Source organism: Cetorhinus maximus, chromosome 7 (assembly GCF_964194155.1).
Source record: "Cetorhinus maximus chromosome 7, sCetMax3.hap1.1, whole genome shotgun sequence".
In the NCBI taxonomy this organism is placed as follows: Eukaryota; Metazoa; Chordata; class Chondrichthyes; order Lamniformes; family Cetorhinidae; genus Cetorhinus; species Cetorhinus maximus.
In genome coordinates this window covers 28,588,487-28,610,024 of record NC_135885.1, presented here as the reverse complement: position 1 = coordinate 28,610,024, position 21,538 = coordinate 28,588,487, and the positions used below count along the sequence as shown (strand labels likewise).

Sequence of the window (21,538 nt, the reverse complement as noted above, 5' to 3'; positions counted from 1 at the left end):
GTAGAGATATTTTTTGTCCATTTGATGTTCAAGTAAAATATTTTATAATTTTAAAATGTATGTCTTCAAAGTTGAACTGTATTTATATTTATTTTTCAGGATTCATTATTTCAAAAAGTAATCATGGCTTTTTTTTTTAACAAGGTGATATCCAAATTGTGGGATTTTGCAGCTTTAAATTTTTTTGGGTTTTCAACCAATTTATTTTAATTTTTTCATAAGAGTAACAGAAAGCATTATAATGTATGATACAACAGAGCTGAGCAACATACTGCACATATTCTTCATAATACACCAAGGTCAAATAAAGGATAGCTAATTTAACCAGGATAAATAGTGTCTGTCCATTTTGTTGTCGTACTAAACACACAAGCAGAAGGTCTGTTAGTTCCATAACAAAGTCGGTGTATTAAACACTACTGTCTGATCCTTTTTGGGAAAGGAGAGAGATTAATTGGCGTGTAAAGGGAGAACAAAGGGGAAGAAAGTTGAGTGCAGGATTTAAAAAGTCTCCACCATAAATTCAAGCTAAGGGACAAATAAACTGATGGCACACCTATGATGACCCTCAACGCTTGTTAATTCCCCTGTCTCCCATCCAACAACAACTTGTACACACACAGTGTGCCTCTGTTCTGAGAAGCATCCCAAGATGCTGCAATAAAGACAGAGAAACAGACACTGAGCCTTGGATGGAAATATCAGGAAGTGTGACGAAGCTTGGTTAAAAAGAAGGGTTTTGAGAAGACTTTTAAAAGAGAAGAGAGAAGTTGGGAAGAAAAAAGCTTTGGATTAACGTCCCTGTAACCAGGCCCAAGGCAATTAAGCATCTACAGCCAATGGTAGGGTAAAGGAGGGAGAAGTGTACAAAAACCTAAAATCAGATCACCAAAAGGCATAACAATGTTGAGTTATACTTAGAGTTCACGTATTAAAATGTATCTTATAAAATAGGTATATTATAGAATATTTGACTATTTCTCACAGAGTATATTGAAGATGTGGACCCAGGTGTGCCCCCCGTAAAGATGTCCTCCAACTCCTTATCCAGATTGTGACCAGTATTCCTACTGTACACCAGGTGGACTGAGGTTATTAGTTTGTAGATGTGTTGTTTCTACGATATGATTTAAGATTCAAAGAACAGAATCCTAACAAAACATGTCTTTCATGTAAAATGTCACTAGAAATCACAGCTTTAAAAGTATCATATTTATTTGAGAGCTTTGCAGCTTGGAATTTATTTCTTTAAATGAAAGTCACCATGTAGAAACTCAACTGCATTGTTAAAACCTTTGCACATTGACCTCTGATGTGCAAATATGCACAGAAATTCAGCTAACACAATGCGCATTAATAAAGTTATTTGAATATGTAAAGTACCACTGTGTCTAGATGGATCATCAATATCAGTGTGCATATGGTTGCGTACAGGTTAACAGTCCATCCTCCAACTCTTTTCAGCAAAGTTTCTTTTGAAATCCTGGGACAAATTTTCACGGGCCCACATAGATTGGCTCCGAAGTCGATGTAGCAGTGAAATTATTGTCCACACAATTTTCCCTGAAATTTTGTCCTTTCCATTGCGATGGTGTGTTAAAAAACGGAGATTGGATTGTACCCCTATAGAATTCAAAGTTGGGGAATCTAAGATCAACATAAGGGGCGAACAGAAAAGAAATGCTCTTTGCCTCTGGATCCATTCTCATTCTCAAGAGAAAACATGATTCATTCAGTGAAAACTACCTCTTCACTGTTCGCAGAATAAATTTACTTTTACCAGCAGTTGTAATAGACGCTCTTGGATTGAGACATGATGAACAATTACGTTGCACAGACATAGGATGTTTCATTTTTCAAGCTCCTCAGATCACCAGCTTTTCATTACTTAAAGTACTAGTGTCCTCTTCATCCTCGTTCACATGTGAACTAATGTGTGCTGGCAAATCAATTATCCACTGCTCTGATGCAGTTAACTCAAAACCAGAATTGTCATAGAGGAGAAAGTTAGGATCAGAAGGAAAACTTTGACAACGATCTGGTCTGTACTGATGACGAGGTAATGGATTGCTCTGTGGATACCTGCAATTAGAATAGTTCTCAGAGTTGGGATCACTGACCTTAGTAGTCAACTTATATCGGTTAGCTGATGTGCTTGACCTTCTCTTGCCTGTACAGGTTTCTAAGTCATTAAGAATACCATTTGTTGTTTGCTGATCACTTGCCTGCTCAGCTTTACAAGTTCGAGCTCCAGTTTGACTACCTTTCATATGATATTTTGAGGTCTCCGGTGTGAATGCACTGCTATTGCGGGCATGAAGTTTCGCTGGGCTAGCATTATTAAATCTGGACTGAGCTGCAGTCTTATCACCAGTGAATCTGTCAGTCACAGTTGCTGTCCTACAAATAGCTCTGGAGTGTGAGAGGGATGGAAGCTTCTGTGTGCAAGTGGACATGCTTCGTTCCCTGTAGAACTTAGCAGTTTTGCATTCATTGAAGCTAGATGTTCTCCTAAAGTTCGGGTTTCTGCCATACCCTCTGTCATGCATTTCTACCTCAGTTAACTTTTCGCAATGCCTGAACTTTCCTGGCCTATTTGGAAGTGTTTTGTTGCTTCCGTCACAAAAAGGTATTGTGCTGCTTATTTGTGGTGTCTGGTATGGTAGGAAATAGTCACCAGATGGTTCTGGAAATGGCGCAATCATATAGCCCAGCCCGTGGTTCATTTTTTCTGCTTGTTGTTTGTAGTAAATTGATTTTTGATCCAAAAACGGAGATTTAATACGAAACCTGTTCATGTTACTTTCTGCATCGTTTTCCTTGTCCAAACAGGGTGCAATAACAGTGCTGGAATTAACGCGCTCTACTTCTGTAGCCGGAATTCCTGCTTCATTAATGACTGTATCATCTTGTGGATGCTGTGTTACATGATACACTTGAGTTGCTTCCGTTATCCCTTTCTTTTTCATTTCTTTCAACTGTTGATGTGCCAAACGGTACCCAAATATTGGAGGGATCATTTTCTGGGCGCTTTGTTGCCCTAGGTTTTCCTCAGCTAACGTGTCCTGATTTGAAATGAAATTCTGGCTCCTCCTGTAACTTAAAGGGATATTCATACCATCCTCGATGTGAAGCGGGGGATCATTGTCAGGCAAAAAGTCACATTGATAGCTGGGGTCACAGAAGTTCCTTTCACCTTCAAGGTTTTTCCTGAAATTGTGTTGAGACACTGAACCTTGTCTCACTGCAGTATTGAAGTTCTGTGTCTTACGTGATAGTTTTGTCCGTATAGTGATAGCAATGGTGGCAATGATTATCACCAAACAGAGGGAAATGCCTGTGATCGTCACTATATTGCCCGTGTTATATGCTTCCTTCTGAACTGTTCCAGGAAGTCCAAGTTTCTGCTCTGTAACATGAAAGAAATTGAACGCTTAAGTAAACAAACGCACTTTAGGAACATAGGAACAGGAGTCGGCCATTCAGCCCCTCAAGCCCACTCTGCTATTCAGTTAGACCATGGCTGACCTGACCTCTATCTACTCACCTTGATTCCGTAACCCTTACTGAACAAAGAACTCTTCAATCTGTTTTGAAATTTTCGAGTGGCCTAACCACAAAAGCTTGTCAGGGGAGAAAGGTTCAGGTTTCCTCTATCCTTTTTGTGGAGAATTACATCACAGCATCACCCGTGTACAGCCTAGTTATAATTTTAAGGTTACGCCCCTCCCTTGTTCTGCACTGACCCACCAAAGGAAAGAGTTTCTCTCTATTAATCCTATCAGCTCCTTTAAGCATCTGAACCGACTCAATTAATTTTTTTTTAATATTCTTTCGCGGGATGTGGGCATCACTGGCAAGGCCAACATTTGTTGCCCACCACTAATTGCGCTTGAACTGTGTGGCTTGCTGGGCCATTTCAGAGGGCAGTTAAGAGTTATCCACATTGCTGTGGGTCTGGAGTCATGTGTAGGCCAGACCAGGCAAGGACAGCAGATTTCCCTTCCTAAAGGACATTAGTGAACGAGATGAGTTTTTAACGGCAATCGATGTTAGCTTCATGGTCACTATTACTGAGACTAGCTTTCCATTCCTGCTTTTATTAATTGAATTTAAACTCCACCAGCTGCCATTTGAACCCATGTACCCCAGAGGATGAGGCTGGGCCTCTGGATTGCCAGTCCAGTTCTAGTCCAATACATTACCACTATGCCACCATCTCCCCCTTAATCTTCAATATTCGGGGGGAGTACAAGCCTATTTAATGAGTCTCTGGCAGGATTTGGTGTGATTATTTCTATTTTAGTGAAGATAGGCAATTAAAATCAAAAAAAATTGAGGCAGTGCGGCTAATTGTGCTACCAAACACGCTGAGCACGTGAAATTAAATATATCAAAACCAATTCTTTAATCAGATTAATTTTTTTCCCTATCCTACACCTTTAGCCTCCCCTCAGCCTCCCCCCCCATTTTTTGTTTGGTATTTTCGCACACTTTTTTCCCCACCTCTTTGAGGAATGGCGGGGAAATGTTGGAAGGATTATTGGACTGTTCACCAACCTGTTAAACTGCCTCATGAACACTCCTTCCATGGTTAACAAGTCTGGAATGGGATCTAAACTTGGAGCTTCTGGCTTGAGGGCAGGAGTGCTACCGACTCCCCCGCCACCCCATTCAAAATAGAGAAAGATATTAAAGGGAATGTAGAATGTGCAGGGAATTACATTACAATAGGTAGATTCAAGTTGGATTGGCCACCAGTGGACACTCCCTGCAGTGAAATTTCTTCGGTTTCCTACTTCTTAATTTTGCATACCTTCCCAATAATTTAAATTCTCCACCTAATGTAAAATATTTAACTTAGCAAAACTGTCCCTGCCTCTTGTTTCGCTTATCGCAAGTTTCTGTGATGCAAGTGGTGTCAGAAACTGCATATTTCCACACTTACTGGGATCGTTCTTAGAGTGGTGAAGGTTAGCGGGAGATTTAACAGAGGTGTTCAAAATTATGAGGGGTCTGATAAGGTAGATAGGGAGAAACTATTTCCCCTGGCAGGCAGGTCAGTATCCAGAGATACAGAAATAATTTGACGAAGAACCAGGGGGAGATGAGGGTAATTTTTGTTTTAATGCAGTGAGTTGTTACAATTTGGAGTGCGCTGCCCGAAAGGTTGGTGGAAGCAGATTCAATAGTAACTTTCAAAAGTGAATTATATAAATAATTTTTAAAATTGCAGGGTTATGGAGAAAAAGCAGAGGAGTGGGATTAATTGGATATCTCTTTCAAAGAGCAGGCACAGCCGCAATGGCCCAAAGGGCCTCCTCCTGTGATTCTATATTTCTACTTGTGTCCATGTAGTCTGTTCCTTTTTATTGTTCTCAGCATTTTTTTGCTTTGAATTTTCTCCCTAACCTCTCCTGACTTAATGCAGGCACACAATGAATTTAGTGCCACTTTCAGTACCTTACCCAGTAGGGGTCATTTGCCTACACATTACAGCCACTGCATTTAAAAGTAATTCATTCAATGTGAATTACAGTACGTTGAGGTTTTTGAGTGATGTAATAAAGAACTACATAAGCAGGAATATTACTTTCTACTCGAGAAAACTCTTTATTTTATCTTCAACATCAGTTTCAAAACCACTCATTAAAATCAATTACAATTCTCATTCTATCCATGGCCAAATAGCTCTGGAAGCAAACTAGAGCAACTTCTGCAATTGTCATTTTAAAACATAACCTGTCTACTTTTACATTCCATTATTCGATCCACAAACTTCTGTCCCCAATACCATTTGTTTCCACGAGGAGTCCCATATTTCTCTTTCATTAGTTCAATTTCTGTTTGTTCGGTAGCTCTTACCTCAGCCTCTTAAAAAACAACAAATTGCAACTCTAACATTATCATCCCACGTAGCTCTTTATCCAGGTTTATCACTGTTAAGTCCCTTATCACGATAATTCATTGAGCACCATCCTACTCTTCTGTCGGCTTTACCATCATATACGTAAAAAGCACGCAAGTGAACAAGAAATATAACAAGGCAAATGTTTGACAGCTTTGAATGTTTTCTGAGGTGGAACATTTACATTTGATGCTTTTACTCACCTGTGCAATCCACAAGTGAACAATGGGAGACTTCTTTCTCTTGGCCACTACAAGCAACTGACCCTGAGAAGGATACAATGCATTGTCGGTACCTTTCACGCAGTCCGTCACCGCAAGTGACACTACACGGACTCCATGACAGCCAAACACTCCCTCTTTCTACAAACATGAGAAAATGATTATTTTACTTTTCTCTGTGTATATATTAAAATGAACGTGCTTTGTCTATTGACACGGAATGTTTCCTTTGTTTCCTTGCCTAATATTTCTTGAAAATATTTATGTTTACTTGAATAGTTATGCTTTGGGGTTGCTTCATGTTTTATTCTGTTCCACAGGATTTACAAAAACCTTTTAAGCAACCACCAACCCCCTCCCACCCCCACAACTTCCCCAAAAGACTCAATGGGTAAATTCGCCATTTTCTGAGGGTAATAGATTTAATCCCTGATCACTGGATCATGTTGAGTTAATTGATATGAAGCGGAGTAACAATGGGAGCATGCTTTGGACTTAGGTTAAGTCTGTTAGGAAAATAAGTTAGGGTGCTCATGCCTAGTGTAGTGACCCTTGTTCAAAGTACATATGCAAGGATAGTGAGTGGCAATAGGTCTGGACTCAGGTGTGATATTGCTGTGATCAAATCACACTCACAGTTCACACTCACATGTGAAAAATGGTGATTTGAAGGAAGGATTCAAACTGTGTTCAAATACAAATGATTGTTTTCAGAATTGAGGGAATAAAGAGATAAAATCAGAGAGAGAAATGGAAGAAGAAAAAAAACAATCACAGTTTGTTTTCAAATTTTCTCACTGACTACATGTGTTTATCCCATGAGTAGATAGACCAGGGAAAAATTGGCTACATGACCTATGTGTGAAACCTGTAGTGTTCCACATGTATATTTGGGTTAGACTACACTTTGGAGACTGGTCTGCATCAGTGTCTGCCACAATTGAGTATATAAAGTGTAAATACTGTGGACAGCATTGATACAAACTAAAGCGACACCACGTAAAGGTCTTTTGTAAGTACTATGTGAAGGCAATTTCAGTATATTCATAATGCATTGTGTAATAACAAGTTCAGTGCTAAAAACTTGTGTGATGTAATAGGGATGCCCTGCATGTGCATATATCCATTCTCCTGTCACGCGTTCAGAGGGGCAAAAGAGCAGCCAGGGTGACCTCTGGTAACCTTATTTCCTAATTCTCAGAAAGTGCCACATCTCTGCTTATTGCTTTAACATGACATCCCGGCTGTGATCCAGATCTCACCATATGGCGAATCATCTGTGGTTGGCACAGCATGTCGGTGACCTAATAAACAGCGCCAATGGGTTGGTAGGAAATGAATTTTTCAACTCACTCTTTCATTCATTGATTGATTGACAGCAACTGTTCTTTAAACTAGTAGATTATTATTGATAACCATGGTAAAAAGCCCAGTAGTCAGTGATAAGTTTACTATTACTACAACTCCAATAACTTATATTTATATGGTGCCTTCAATGTAATGAAATGTCCCAAGACATTTTGCAGAGGTATTATAAAGCAAATATGACACTGAGCCACATGAGGAGATATTAGGTCAGATCACCAAAAGCTTAATCAAAGAGGTAGATTTTAAGAAGTGTCTTAAAGGAGGAAAGCGAGGTAAAGAGTGGAGAGGTGTAGGGAGGCTAATACAATGCCAATACATTTTCCACAACTTCTAAATGAATTATGCTAAGAGAAAAATATTACATAATTGCAATATAATAATTTGTTAATACTAGATAACTGCAACATGATAAAAATCAATAATAATCATGTTGAACTTGACAACACAACAGCACTTATAAAGGGTTGGAGCAAGGCAGCTACAGCACAGCCTAGAAATATTAACAGAGGAATGTGTTTGCATAACAGTTTTATTACCTGCTATTTTATTGCATACCTCTGCTAAAATAGCACACAAAGATAGATCATACCAGTGCATTAAGTATCCATCCACTAATATCCCCAACAGTAAAATCCAGGTTTATATTGCAACAGCATTAGATAAGTGTAGTTAGTGTCGGTGCTACACTTGTCTCAGCAGCTGTCAGTTAAGAAGTGGAAAAATTGTCAGGACCCCACTTCTGCCATTATCCAGAGTTTAAATGGTCTTTGGAAGGAATGAGACTCCAAATTTGTAAAGTTGCTCCTCCAGGGCCAGAGAGGTTGTTCAATAATAATTATGACTTAGTACAACATTCCAAATTCAGTTATTCTGATTCAACAAGGCTTAACCTTTTCATTTTTCCATCCCATTCTCTCAGTTCCTTCGCCTCCGTCGCATCTGTTCTGATGACGCTACCTTCAAAAACAGTTCCTCTGACATGTCCTCCTTCTTCCTTTTCCACCCACGGTCGTTGACAGGGCCCTCAACCGTGTCCGGCCCATCTCGTGCGCATCCGCTCTCACGCCTTCTCCTCCCTCCCAAAAACGTGATAGGGTCCCCCTTGTCCTCACTTATCACCCCACCAGCCTCCGCATTCAAAGGATCATCCTCCGCCATTTCCGCCAACTCCAGCATGATGCCACCACCAAACACATCTTCCCTTCACCCCCACTGACGGCATTCCATAGGGATCATTCCCTCCGGGACACCCTGGTCCACTCCTCCATCACCCCCTACTCCTCAACCCCCACCTACGGCACCTCCCCATGCATACGCAAAAGATGCAACACCTGCCCCTTCACTTCCTCTCTCCTCACCGTCCAAGGGCCCAAACACTCCTTTCAAGTGAAGCAGCATTTCACTTGCATTTCCCCCAACTTAGTCTACTGCATTCGTTGCTCCCAATGCGGTCTCCTCTACATTGGAGAGACCAAACGCAAACTGGGCGACCGCTTTGCAGAACACCTGCGGTCTTTCTGCAAGAATGACCCAAACCTCCCTGTCGCTTACCATTTTAACACTTCACCCTGCTCTCTTGCCCTCATGTCTGTCCTTGGCTTGCTGCATTGTTCCAGTGAAGCTCAACGCAAACTGGAGGAACAGTACCTCATCTTCCAACTAGGCACTTTACAGCCTTCCGGGCTGAATATTGAATTCAACAACTTTAGATCTTCAACTTCCTCCTCCATCCCCATCCCCTTTCCGTTTCTTCCCCCTCCCTTTTGTTTTTTTCCAATAATTTATATAGATTTTTCTTTTCCCACCTATTTCCATTATTTTTAAATTTATACCTTTTATGCCCTGTTAGTCTTATTTCACCCCACCCCCACTAGAGCTGTACCTTGAGTATCCTGCCATCCATTCTTAATTAGCACATTCTCTTAGATAATATCACCACCTTCAACACCTCTTTGTTCCTTTGTCTGTGACATCTTTTGATTATCTGCTCCTATCACTGCTTGCTTGTCCCTACAACCACCCCCCACCCCCCCAACTTCTCTCCCCCCACCTTAAACCAGCTTATATTTCACCCGTCTCCTAATATTACTCAGTTCTGTTGAAGGGTCATGAGGACTCGAAACGACAACTTTATTCTTCTCCGCCGATGCTGCCAGACCTGCTGAGCTTTTCCAGGTAATTCTGTTTCTGTTTTTAACTTTTTCATTGTTTTTTTTTACAGTGCAAGTAGTGAGTGAGTAGCTTAAGTTCACAACAAATCAATGGTTTCTAAATTATTTGTAAGCCCCTGCTGAGAGGTTGTGCTTTTGGGATCTTTGGTGATTTCATGCTCCTGCTTTCTCATAATGTTAACTAACCTTCAGACACTCACTGTGTCACCTTACACAGCTTGGCATTTGGGCAAAGCGGTGGATGGAACTGCAGTAAGAATCAAAGCCATTTGAAGAAAAAGAAAATCAACAAAAGGAAATGTAGCCACATATTTCTTTCAAATCTGATCAATGCTTCCCCCTGTCCCTTTAAAATTCACTGGTGACAAATAACATTGCTGCAACTTCAATTCATGAGTTACAAAGAGAAAGCAGATCATTATTGCATGCTTCAACAGGTGCACTGCCCATTACTACAGCTTATATATACGTTCACTGATGGAATAATTTAGAAACCATTGATTTGTTATGAACTTAAACTACTCATTCACTACTTTTTTTTTGTAAAAAAAAATGAAAAAGTTAAGCCTTGTTGAATCAGAATAACTGAGTTTGTAATGTTGTACTAAGTCAATTATTATTGAACAACCTCTCTGGTCCTGGAGGAGCAATTTTACAAATTTGGAGTCTCATTCCTTCCAAAGACAATTTAAATCCTGCTGATTTTAAGTGTTAAAGTTTTGTATTCTGATATTTGAGTTTCTACCTTAATCTCATGTGCATGCCCCAATCTTTATTTTGCGTTCTGTGCAATTACTTAAATGTGACTTATATTCCCTACTGTTTAACTTGGGCTTCGATGTCTGTGAGACTTCTGCTAGCTGATTGGCTGATCAGCCTGCCAACTACCTACGCTATAGCTGGATGATACGGGTCCCTTGTAGTAGGAGCCAAATTCAAACTGATGTGGGCTAAGGTGAGTCTACACTTAACAGCCTGCTAAATCTTTGTGGGCAGTTTTTCTCCAAGACTAATGGTGACTACTGTCCCTTCACCACTGACCACAAAACCCAGGCCAACCTAACAAACTTCCCAATTCTTGGGAGAACAAACAATTTCAAACATAAACTTTGAGTAAAGTACATCAATGTAGTAGTTTTTATTTGAGATGCCGTACGCATTTCAACATCAATACTCTACAAACACCTCTTTTGGCTATTCAAGGTGTCAAATCAATGCAGGACTGCGTTATAGTTATATGGTGGTTCAATGGAATTTATTAATATAATATTATTAATTGTATGCATAATTCAGCAAGTTTAAACAAATTATTTAATATCTATCACTGCGCAGTATGTCCCCCTATCTTGGCAACAGGGGTAAGTGGTTGAAAAAAATTAACAGAAAGGGAAAAGCGGAAGCATTCGGAATTATACGAACCTGCGTGTCTCTGAAGATCAACACAACTCACAGCCTTGGTGAAAGAGTGGCTGTGATTCACAACGCTCACATATTCGAAGCAGTAGTTATTTTTCCCAGTGTCAAAGACGGAGCAGTTGAATTCGGTTTTATTATCCCTGGGGCGCAGCCACTTTTCAGCTACAAAACTATCTCTTGCAAACGAAGCCCCTTTCCGGACTTTATACACAGAAATCTTGCCTGGTGCACGGGCGCAAGGTGGTGTCACGATACCAACCTCTGCAGACGATTCACATGTGGCCGTTTTCAAATGATCGACAAGCAGCTTATACCCCACAATTTGGGTAAATACTACTGGGCCTTTTGATGAGATCACTGAGTCGGTATTCGGAGATCTCAGTGAGATCGTTATGAAGTCATCTTGGCTGAAATCAGTGCAGTCAAATACCACCCACTGAGAATTAGACAGCTCAATTTCTTTATTTATCGTTTTCTTTAAAACTTTTTCCACGTTATAAGCTCCAGGTTCATTAGGATAAATCCTTGTAACGTCTAGAAATAACGTCAACGTATTTACTTTCCAAGGGCACAAATACTCCTCAGTAAGTACTTGGATCTGGAAGTTGCTCTGTGAGTCAGTTTTCCCGGCCACTTCAGTCTGAAAGGCTGGCCATTTGACTTGCAATAAGTCGGTTGTCCACTGGGCGGTGCCGTTGCTTGTAAAATCTGTGACTCGAAACTCAAAGTTGCCAGCGTAATTGAAATGAAAGCACTCAAACTCCACAGAGCTCTGGGATCGGTTTCCAGTGATCACTTTTGTGGCGATAGTTCGGTTTGTGTTAACGTCGACGAGCGATACGGTTAAATTTTGTAGGCTTGCGTTGCCCAGCCCTTTATAGTCAACATGAACAGTCTGGTTGCTCAGAGCCACATGCCAAGGTTGTCTTGAAAGTCGATATTTGACTTCGGCATAAACAGCTGCAATAAAAGAGATGATTTAGATTTATTCCACAAAATGTTTGCATTTAAGGGCCAATTATACAGCCAGCTTGCAAGGGAAGCGGGTTTGGACGTACAGTCAGATAGGTACCTGCTTCCACCTAAGGGATGGCACATCATGGTGGAATATTTTTAAGGCCGAGCTAGATGGATTCTTGATTAACAAGGGGGTGAAAGGTTAACGGGGGTAGCAGGAATGTAGGATTGAGGTTACATTCAGATCAGCCATGATCTTATTGAATAGCGGAGCAGGCTGGAGGGGCTGTGTGGCCTACTCCTGATCCTAATTCGTATGTTTTATCACTGATAGAGACCCTCAGGTCAAAAGGATGTATGAGATTGCCGGTGCAGGAATTTACATGCAAGGTAAAGTTAAGTGAGGACAAAGGGCAGGCAAGTCAAATGAGGGGGCAAGGGGTAACTGAACTGAGTTAAAAGTTGAGGTCATCAAGGACATTCAGTTTTATGAGCAGATTTATGAATGGATATTCAGTTCCAGGGAGAAGGCAAAACATGGCCACTTGAACTCTAGCCCATAACGAAAATGAAAAGTTATATTGAGCTTATTGTACAGTCTCTTAACTGGATTTCAACAGCCAAGGTTGCTTTTAAATACTTGTCCATATTATGTCCCACTGTATCAATGGTAAGATCTTTGCACAGTCTACAGTACGTAAAAATCAACAAACTAATAAAATGAAGTAAATGACAGATTAACACTTGATCTGATTTTATACATTACTAAATAATGTCTAATTATGGACTGTGAAACTGGTTCAATGAAAACCAGTTCCATCGCTGAGTACAAAAACAAAATACTGAGGATGCTGGAAAGCCGAAATAAAACTGAAAATGCTGGAAATACCCAGCAGGTCTGGCAGCATCTGTGGAGAGAGAAGCAGAGTTAACATTTCAGGTCGATGACCTTTCATCAGAACTGTTCTGATGATTGACCTGAAACCTTAACTCTGCTTTTCTCCACAGCTCCTGCCATTATTTCTGCTGGTTATTTCCAGCACTTGTAAAAAAAAATTATTCCATCATTGAGTAATTCATTACACACAGTTTTGTATACACGTTTAATTGAAATTTAGTAATTGAGCGCCAGATTTCAGAAACTGTAACAACATATAAGACATCCGGCGTTACTGTAGAAAGGAATATTAAGGGAAATAAACTCTGGGCCAAGGGAGGGAGGCCAGGAGAGGTGACTGAAGGCTAGGTTGGAAAGGTAGGCTTTGAGGAGGTACTAAAGTAGGATAGGGAGGAGGAGGGAATTAGGGAAAAAGTTCCAGATAAGAAGACTGAAGTGACAGACAGCACCTCCTCTAATGATAGGGCAAAGGAAAAGGATCATGAGTGAGCCAGTGCAGATACGATGGGCCGAACGGCCTCCTTCTGTACCATAACAATTCTGTGATTCTGTGGGAGGTACACAAGAGACTGGAGTTGGGGAAACAACAGGTGCAGGAAGAGAATTATGGTTGGGGAAGGTAAAGAAGCACAAAGTCATGGAGAGATTTGAAGATGAAAGGAACTTAAATTTAATGTACTAGTGATTGATAAGGCAGTGAAGGTCATTGAGGATGAGAACTCAGTGCAGGACAAGGAGAAATATCATTGCATTTTGGACTTGCTGGAGTTGTGTCAACAGGCTCGATAATAGAGATAGAAAATACAATTTAATTGAGCTGAGCTTTCAACTGGTGTGAAATGAATATATTGCTATAGGAAAAATTTGGCATTTTTCAGGTAGTTGTTTAATAAAAATATTTCACACACTTTAAAATGATTCTAAGGTTGCTTTGAATCATAATTTTAATGTGTGTTAAATATTCATTAATAATCATGTGTGTATTCAGTTGCCAGTGTGTCTAATTCAATAATTCATTACACTAAACAACATAAAATAATGTATTACTGTCACAAGTGATAAGGAGGGTGTAGAATGATGCATGACTAATTCTGCATTACATATTTTCCTGAAACCCTTCAAATTCCTCAAATTTATGTCCCTAAAGTATCAGTTAAAATAATTGGATTAAGGTTGTGCTTTCCAAAGGAGATAAGCATAATGTTATATAAAGTAGCTTAACATAATAAAATATCATTGTCAATTCACTTTGCAATTGGATTTTATCATAATTTCCAACACTAAAAAAGGATTTAATTGTTTAACATTAATACTCATTTGTAAGCAGGAAAGCTGCTGTAGGGTGTAGCAGAGAGTTACAAAGATGCTATAGTGGTCACATCTGAAGCACTGAGTACCCGATTTCTCTAAAATGCATCTTTTTTAAAAAATAGAAATTTCAAACTCCAAAACCTTACCCTGAATTTGACTTTATTATCAACTGTGTAATCTTTAGAATGTCATAGTGATGTATTTCAAACAGAAGATCATTGCTCCATTGTGAAAACTCATGTGCTCATTCTTCTGTTTCATGAGATATTTTTAGATTATTCTCACCTAATGACCAAGAATTCTGAAAAAAATGTCTATTTCCTATTAAAAGCTCTTAAAAGTTTTCTGTTCAGCCACCTGGGAACAATTTGTTTTATTACTTATTGAAATACTTAAAAAACTGATTTTTAAATTCCTAACTCTTAATTCTTTTAATTTTTAAATTGACCAGAGCTTTAATCAATGTGTGGTATCCATACAGCATTTAAGAATTATGTTTCTGTTGATCTTAAATTGGGGGTGTTGTATGACTGCAATTACTTTGTGTTCATATGATCTTAACTTGATGACAATGTCTGTGAGATTCGTTTATAGTGTAACACCTTTAGCTGCAGTGAAATTAGCACTGTTGAGGAGCAAGAGATGATGAGAATTTATGAGATTTTCTTCATTTGTGCTGTATTTTGTACTTTGCATAGGTTGTCCATAATAAAACATAAGCATTACCAATGTTCCCAAGTTGTTATTCACACAACAGATACAATATAAAAGAAAACATTTAATTAGTGACTTTCATGACCTCAGCATGTTCCAAAGTGCTCTACCACTAAAGAAGTACTATGAAGTGTTGCCACTGTTAAACACAGAAGCCAATGTGTGATAACAATCAGATTGTCTTTTTTTTTGTGATGTTGATTGAGTAACAATTATTGGCTAGAACGTCCCTGCTCTCCTTGGAAAGAGAGTCATGGGATCTTTCACAACACCCTGAGAGGGCAAATGGGGCCACAGCCTCCTCTCAGCCCCATCACTCTCTTCAGGTACCAAGGTACTGCCAATGCATTCTGCAGACAACTGACCAGGGAACTCTCCCACTCTTACTGCCTGCTCTAGACAAATGTGGCCTGTCTGCCTCATCAATGCACCTTCCATGACCAACAAGCTCAGCCAGGGATTTGAACCCAGAGCTTCTGGCCCTAAGGTAGGGACGCTACCCACTGCGCTACAACAATCGGCCTACAATTTATTGTGGCACTTCAACTCACAACCTTCTCACTCAAGAGGCAGAGAGTGCTACTGACTGAGCCACGGCTGACACCGAATAACGTGGCTGCCTGTTTACAATGCAGTACAATGGGAATTAAAAATCCCCCTTTTCACTAGGTAACATTCTAGCCTTGCTCGAATATGCCGCTTTGCTTCAACCTCTTTAGATATTGTTGAACATGCTCGGCCCGAATGGCGCGTTTTCATGTGTCCCTTGCGGGATTCTTAGAGCACTCACCGTATCCAGAGAGAGCCAGTAGCAGCACCTGTGTAAAACCTGAGAGACTTGGAGCCAGAGGATGTTTCATTCCGAACACTGGTGTAAACTCGTCATGTCCCTCTCTCACATTCAGAGCCTCATGATCATTGGAATGGGATCATCCCGCACAAACAAACCCTAAAGAAATGACAACCGGGCAAAACGCCTAACTTAGAACAAACACGTTAAACATACCATAGTTACTCTTATAATATAAATCAGAAAAACTAATAAAATCAGGAAGATGGTGTCTATCATTCAGTCTATCAAATAAATTCACGAAGATGTCAGGCGCTATTTGTAATTCGATATATTCTTCAAAATTCAAAATTCACTTTGTCACTTGGACCGTACTCTTCCGACAGCCCAGGTCTCTCTCTCTGGAGCTCTCTGTACCTGACAGCCCGAGTCTCTCTCCCAGTCTCTATTTGGATCTCTCTGACTGAGTCTGTCAGCCCGGATCTCTCTCTCTGTCTCTCTCTGTCCGGGCCTCTCTCTACCTCTGTATATGATAGGCCGGGTCTCTCTCTCTCAGACAGATCGTCTCTCTCTCTCTCTATCTCTGTATGACAGGCCGGGTCTCTCTCTCTTACTCTGTATCTGACAGTATCTCTCTCTCTCTCTTACTCTGTATCTGACAGTCTCTCTCTCTCTCTTTCTCTGTATCTGACAGTCCAGGTCTCTCTCTCTCACTCTGTATCTGACAGTCTCTCTCTCTCTCTTTCTCTGTATCTGACAGTCCAGGTCTCTCTCTCTCACTCTGTATCTGACAGTCTCTCTCTCTCTCTTTCTCTGTATCTGACAGTCTCTCTCTCTCTCTCGCTCTGTATCTGACAGTCTCTCTCTCTCTCTATCTCTGTATATGACAGGCCGGGTCTCTCTCTCTCTCTCTCTTTCTCTGTATCTGACAGTCCGGGTCTCTCTCTCTCACTCTGTATCTGACAGTCTCTCTCTCTCTCTCTCTGTATCTGATAGTCTGGGTCTCTCTCTCTTTCTCTGTATCTGACAGTCCGGGTCTCTCTCTCTCACTCTGTATCTGACAGTCTCTCTCTCACTCTGTATCTGACAGTCTCTCTCTTTCTCTGTATCTGACAGTCCGGGTCTCTCTCTCTCACTCTGTATCTGACAGTCTCTCTCTCACTCTGTATCTGACAGTCTCTCTCTTTCTCTGTATCTGACAGTCCGGGTCTCTCTCTCTCAGTGTCTGACAGGCTGGTTCTCCCCTCCCTCTCTCTCTGTATCTGACAGTTCGGGTCTCTCTCCCTCTCCCTCACTCTGCATCTGGCAGTCTGTCTCTCTCTCTGTATTCGACAGTCCGGTTCTCTCTCTCTGTATCTGATAGTCCAGGTCTCTCTCTCTCTGTATCTGACAGTCTGGGTCTCTCTCTCTCTCTGTATCTGATAGGCCGGGTCTCTCCCGCTGTCTCTGTATCCGACAGTCCAGTTCTCTCTCTCTGTATCTGACAGTCTGGGTCTCTCTCTCTCTCTCTCTCTCTCCCTGTATCTGACAGTCTGGGTCTCTCTCTCTCTCTCTCTCTGTATCTGACAGTCCGGGTCTCTCTCTCTCTCTGTCTGACAGTCCGGGTCTCTCTCTCTCTCTGTATCTGACAGTCCGGGTCTCTCTCTCTCTGTATCTGACAGTCCGGGTCTCTCTCTCTCTGTATCTGACAGTCCGGGTCTCTCTCTCTCTGTATCTGACAGTCCGGGTCTCTCTCTCTCTGTATCTGACAGTCCGGGTCTCTCTCTCTCTCTGTATCTGACAGTCCGGGTCTCTCTCTCTCTCTCTCTTTGTATCTGACAGTCCGGGTCTCTCTCTCTGTATCTGACAGTCCGGGTCTCTCTCTCTGTATCTGACAGTCCGGGTCTCTCTCTCTCTCTCTGTATTTGACAGTCCGGGTCTCTCTCTCTCTCTCTGTATTTGACAGTCCGGGTCTCTCTCTCTCTCTGTGTCTGACACTCCGGGTCACTCTCTCTCTCTGTATCTGACAGTCCGGGTCTCTCTCTCTCTCTCTCTCTGTATCTGACAGTCCGGGTCTCTCTTTCTCTCTCTGTATCTGACAGTCCGGGTCTCTCTCTGTATTTGACAGTCCGGGTCTCTCTCTCTCTCTCTGTATCTGACAGTCTGGGTCTCTCTCTCTCTCTCTCTCTCTGTATCTGACAGTCCGGGTCTCTCTCTCTCTCTCTCTGTATCTGACAGTCCGGGTCTCTCTCTCTCTCTCTCTGTATCTGACAGTCCGGGTCTCTCTCTGTATCTGACAGTCCGGGTCTCTCTCTCTCTCTCTCTCTGTATCTGACAGTCCGGGTCTCTCTCTCTCTCTCTGTGTCTGACAGTTCGGGTCTCTCTCTGTGTATCTGACAGTCCGGGTCTCTCTCTCTCTGTATCGGACAGTCCGTGTCTCTCTCTCTGTATCTGACAGTCCGGGTCTCTCTCTCTCTCTGTATCTGACAGTCCGGGTCTCTCTCTCTGTATCTGACAGTCCGGGTCTCTCTCTCTGTATCTGACAGTCCGGGTCTCTCTCTCTGTATCTGACAGTCCGGGTCTCTCTCTCTGTATCTGACAGTCCGGGTCTCTCTCTCTGTATCTGACAGTCCGGGTCTCTCCCACAGCCTCTATCTGAGTCTCTCTCTCCCTATCCCAGTCCGGCTCTGTTCTGATCTCCCAGTCCCTCTTACCCCTGTGTAGTTGGACCTGTACAGCTTGCTAGTTTTTCAGTTCTTCAGCATGGGGAAAGTTTTTTTTGGTTAAAGCGGGACTATAATGGTGGGCGGTGACCTGCGAGCTCTTCCGGTCCCAAGTGAATGACATGAGGGAGTGGATTGGCGATGCTGCAATGTCCACACTGGAGAGAAGAAAAGCCAAACTCCAGGTTTTAAACTGTTTTTAAACTCACTTAGATAAAAAATAACAAGAGGACAAAAGTGGAGGAGAAAGGAAAACAAAAGATAGATGCAGATAATGGTTGGAACTGAGTTACGAGCACATTCTGGCTTAGACGAGGAATTCCAGAATACTGGGCGCTGAAAGCACAGCCAATGGCGGGGCGAAGGAAGAGGGGATAGAGAAGAGGTCAAAATTGGAGTTCTCATAAGGTTGTAGGGCTGGACGCGGTTACAGAGATGGAGGAGAGTGAGAACATGAAGGGAGACCTAAGACACGAGGATAAGGATGAGGATGAAGATGTTATTTGAGGAATTGGGAGACAGGGAGCCAGTGTGGTTCAGTGAGCATTGAGGCCAAGGGCGAAAGAAAGAACTTGCTTTTCTACAGCATCTTCCACAAGCTCAGGACGCCCCGAAGCGTTTTTACAGCCAGTGAAGCGTTGCTCTCTGGCTCTACTATTGAAAATATAGCTGCCAGTTTTCACTCAAAGTTCCCACAAACAGCACGAGGTAGTGACCCGTCTTCCACCTTCCCCCTGAGGGACAACTGTTTGGCCATAATACCAGGAGTGCCACCTTACACCCAGCTGAGGGTTTAATGTCACACCCCCAAAGGGCAGCACCTCTTTGAATGGGACTTGCTATGAGAAAGGGCAGCAGGGAGGTTTGGATGAGCTGAAGTGTCTGGAGGGGACGTGATGGGAGGGTCATTGGAAAAGCTGGTGCTGGAGGTTACAGGTGTTTTTTTGGCAGCAGGTGGGCTGAGGTGGAGCAGAGACAGGCACCATTATGAAGCCCGGGAGTAGGCAGACTTTGTGATGGATGGAATATGGATTTGGACGCTCAGCCTCAGGGTCAGATAGGAGCCTGAGGTCACAAACAATCAACTTGAACCAGAGACAGTGACCAGGAGCGGGAAGGAATTGGAAGCAAGGTTCAGACATAGATTTGGAAGGAGACAACACACATTCAAGGAGTTTGAAGAAGAAATGGAGGTTGGAAATTATGTTGACATTTGCAAGGACAAAGAAGTGGAGGGTGAGTTTCTCGATGCGGGTGATTCTGAAAGGGAGGGAGTCAGTGTCCAAGGAAAGGGAATCATTTACAATGTCAGCTAGCTAAGGGATTAGGATGGTAAACAGCTTAGTGGGAAAGGGGTTAAGAGAGCAGGAGGTGGGTCTCATGAATCAGATGAGCTCCAAAAGGGCATGAGGGGAGATAGGACAGAAGCTCATGTGTTCATGACTGAGACAGGTGGGAATGTTGGTCACCAAACCAAATTTCCTTCAAAGGGTTAACAGAGAGAAAGGAGAAGCAGAGACAAGTCTCAATGTTAGTAGCAAGGAAGTGTATGTGCTCTTGTTGTTGGAAGGAAGGGTGGAGAGGCAGGGAAAGTGGCTCATGGAGACAGTTGGTAACAAAAAAATAAAGCCAGAGTTTATCTCTGCATTCCCAGATGATCCTGGAATAGTGAGTCACAATTGTAGAACTTCTGAGTTGTGGACTGGCCACCTTTTCTCCTCCCAGTCAGGATACTAAGCAGTGAATTATTTTCACTGAAACATTGTTAACTGGTTTATTTTAATTCAGAGGAAGTTATTTTTAATTATTCCTCAACCAGAGTTTTGTCTATTAAAATAGACTATATTTTCAACAACAGTTTCAGATTGCTGGCAAGAAATGCAGATGTTTTAATCACAGTCTCCATTCCCCTGTGAATTATGCAATCCTTGGCACACAGCAAGAACAACAGTTTGACATAATAACAAGGACTTAAACTCCAAGTTAGAAAATGTACATAGCTTCCCCAACGGTTCAGTGAGTATTTGTACCATATGTAGTACCAACCTACGCAAACAGAAATGTTCAATATGCAGTCCTCCATCAATGTGGTGGTCGAGGTACAATCTGCTTGTGTCTTCACGATAGGATTATTGCTCTTCCTCCTACATGTTATCAGTAACTTCTGCTTGAAAAGTCCATGGCTGGACTTAGAGTGAGGACAGGATCTGACTATGTTGCAGTCAAATAGTATAGCAACATTGAGTGTCTGGACTTGCTTATCGAAAAAAAAAGTTGACAAAATACAGGTGCCCATGAATCATACTTCAACATAAATCACTACTTTCAGAAGGAGAATAAGAAGTGGAGAGACTGAAAGGGAGGAATAAATAATCACAGGGCGTTGAAATTAAAATGTCTTGCTGCCATTGTTAAATCATTTGGTATATGTAAAATCTAATGCCTTGTTATTAGACAAAACAGCGGGTGAGGAATAATTATTTACTCAAACTCAAAAAGAAGCAATTAACAATGTTAAATAAAAATAGTACACTAACTGTTTAATGCAATGACACAAGAAGAAAAGCCAGCCAAGCCAGGCTAGAATTATCTCAAAAACTTGCCCACATAATCCCTGCTTGTCTATTTCACTGGTCCTTGTCAACTGGTACTGTCCTACCCCAGTAAGAGGAATAAACATGGTCTATACCTGACAAGGATAAAGTCAGGATGAAATACTGTGGATGCTGGAAATCTGAATTAAAACGGAAAACTGCCGGAAATACTCAGCAGCTGTGGCAACATTTGTGGACAGAGGAACAGAGTTAGCATTTCAGGTTGATGACTCGTTGTCAGAACTGTTAGTATTTAGAGATGTAACAGGTTTCAAGCAAGGCAAAAAAAATGGGTGGTGGGTTGGGGCGGGGAGAGAAGTGGATGTTGAAGGAAAGAAAGAACAAAGGGAAGGTCTATGATAGGATGGAAAGCATGAGAGAACTAAATGACAGAAGGGATGACAGTGCATGGGAAAAAGGATATAGTCACAGTTTAATAATTAGCCCAATATCCTTACTGCTAATGAGAATAAATAGTTGCTACAATA

General features: G+C 41.7%; 1 protein-coding gene across 2 annotated transcripts; it reads right to left on the bottom strand.

Annotated features, from left to right (window-relative positions):
- Positions 1-1,212: 1,212 nt before the first annotated feature.
- thsd1 (thrombospondin, type I, domain containing 1) lies at positions 1,213-20,588 on the bottom strand. Of its 2 annotated transcripts, none has more exons than XM_078545253.1 (5): positions 20,503-20,588; positions 15,755-15,913; positions 11,088-12,044; positions 6,112-6,270; positions 1,213-3,409 (listed from the first exon to the last, which is right to left on the bottom strand). In XM_078545253.1, the coding sequence occupies exons 2-5, from the start codon at positions 15,822-15,824 to the stop codon at positions 1,866-1,868; spliced, it is 2,730 nt and encodes a 909-aa protein (XP_078401379.1). In that variant the 5' UTR covers positions 15,825-15,913; positions 20,503-20,588; the 3' UTR covers positions 1,213-1,865. The 2 variants fall into 2 exon arrangements, with proteins under 2 accessions (XP_078401379.1, XP_078401378.1); XM_078545252.1 differs by lacking the exon at positions 20,503-20,588 and adding an exon at positions 18,448-18,526.
- Positions 20,589-21,538: the final 950 nt, after the last annotated feature.

What these genes read in the sequence shown, in the direction of transcription:
- thsd1 (XM_078545253.1), bottom strand. Translation starts at nt 15,824, where the DNA reads ATGAAACATCCTCTGGCTCCAAGTCTCTCAGGTTTTACACAGGTGCTG. An exon ending in TGATCTTCAGAGACACGCAG is followed by an intron (nt 6,271 to 11,087) that starts GTTCGTATAATT and finishes TCATGTTTGTAG; the next exon opens with AAAGAGGGAGTGTTTGGCTG. An exon ending in TTCACTTGTGGATTGCACAG is followed by an intron (nt 3,410 to 6,111) that starts GTGAGTAAAAGC and finishes TTCATGTTACAG; the next exon opens with AGCAGAAACTTGGACTTCCT.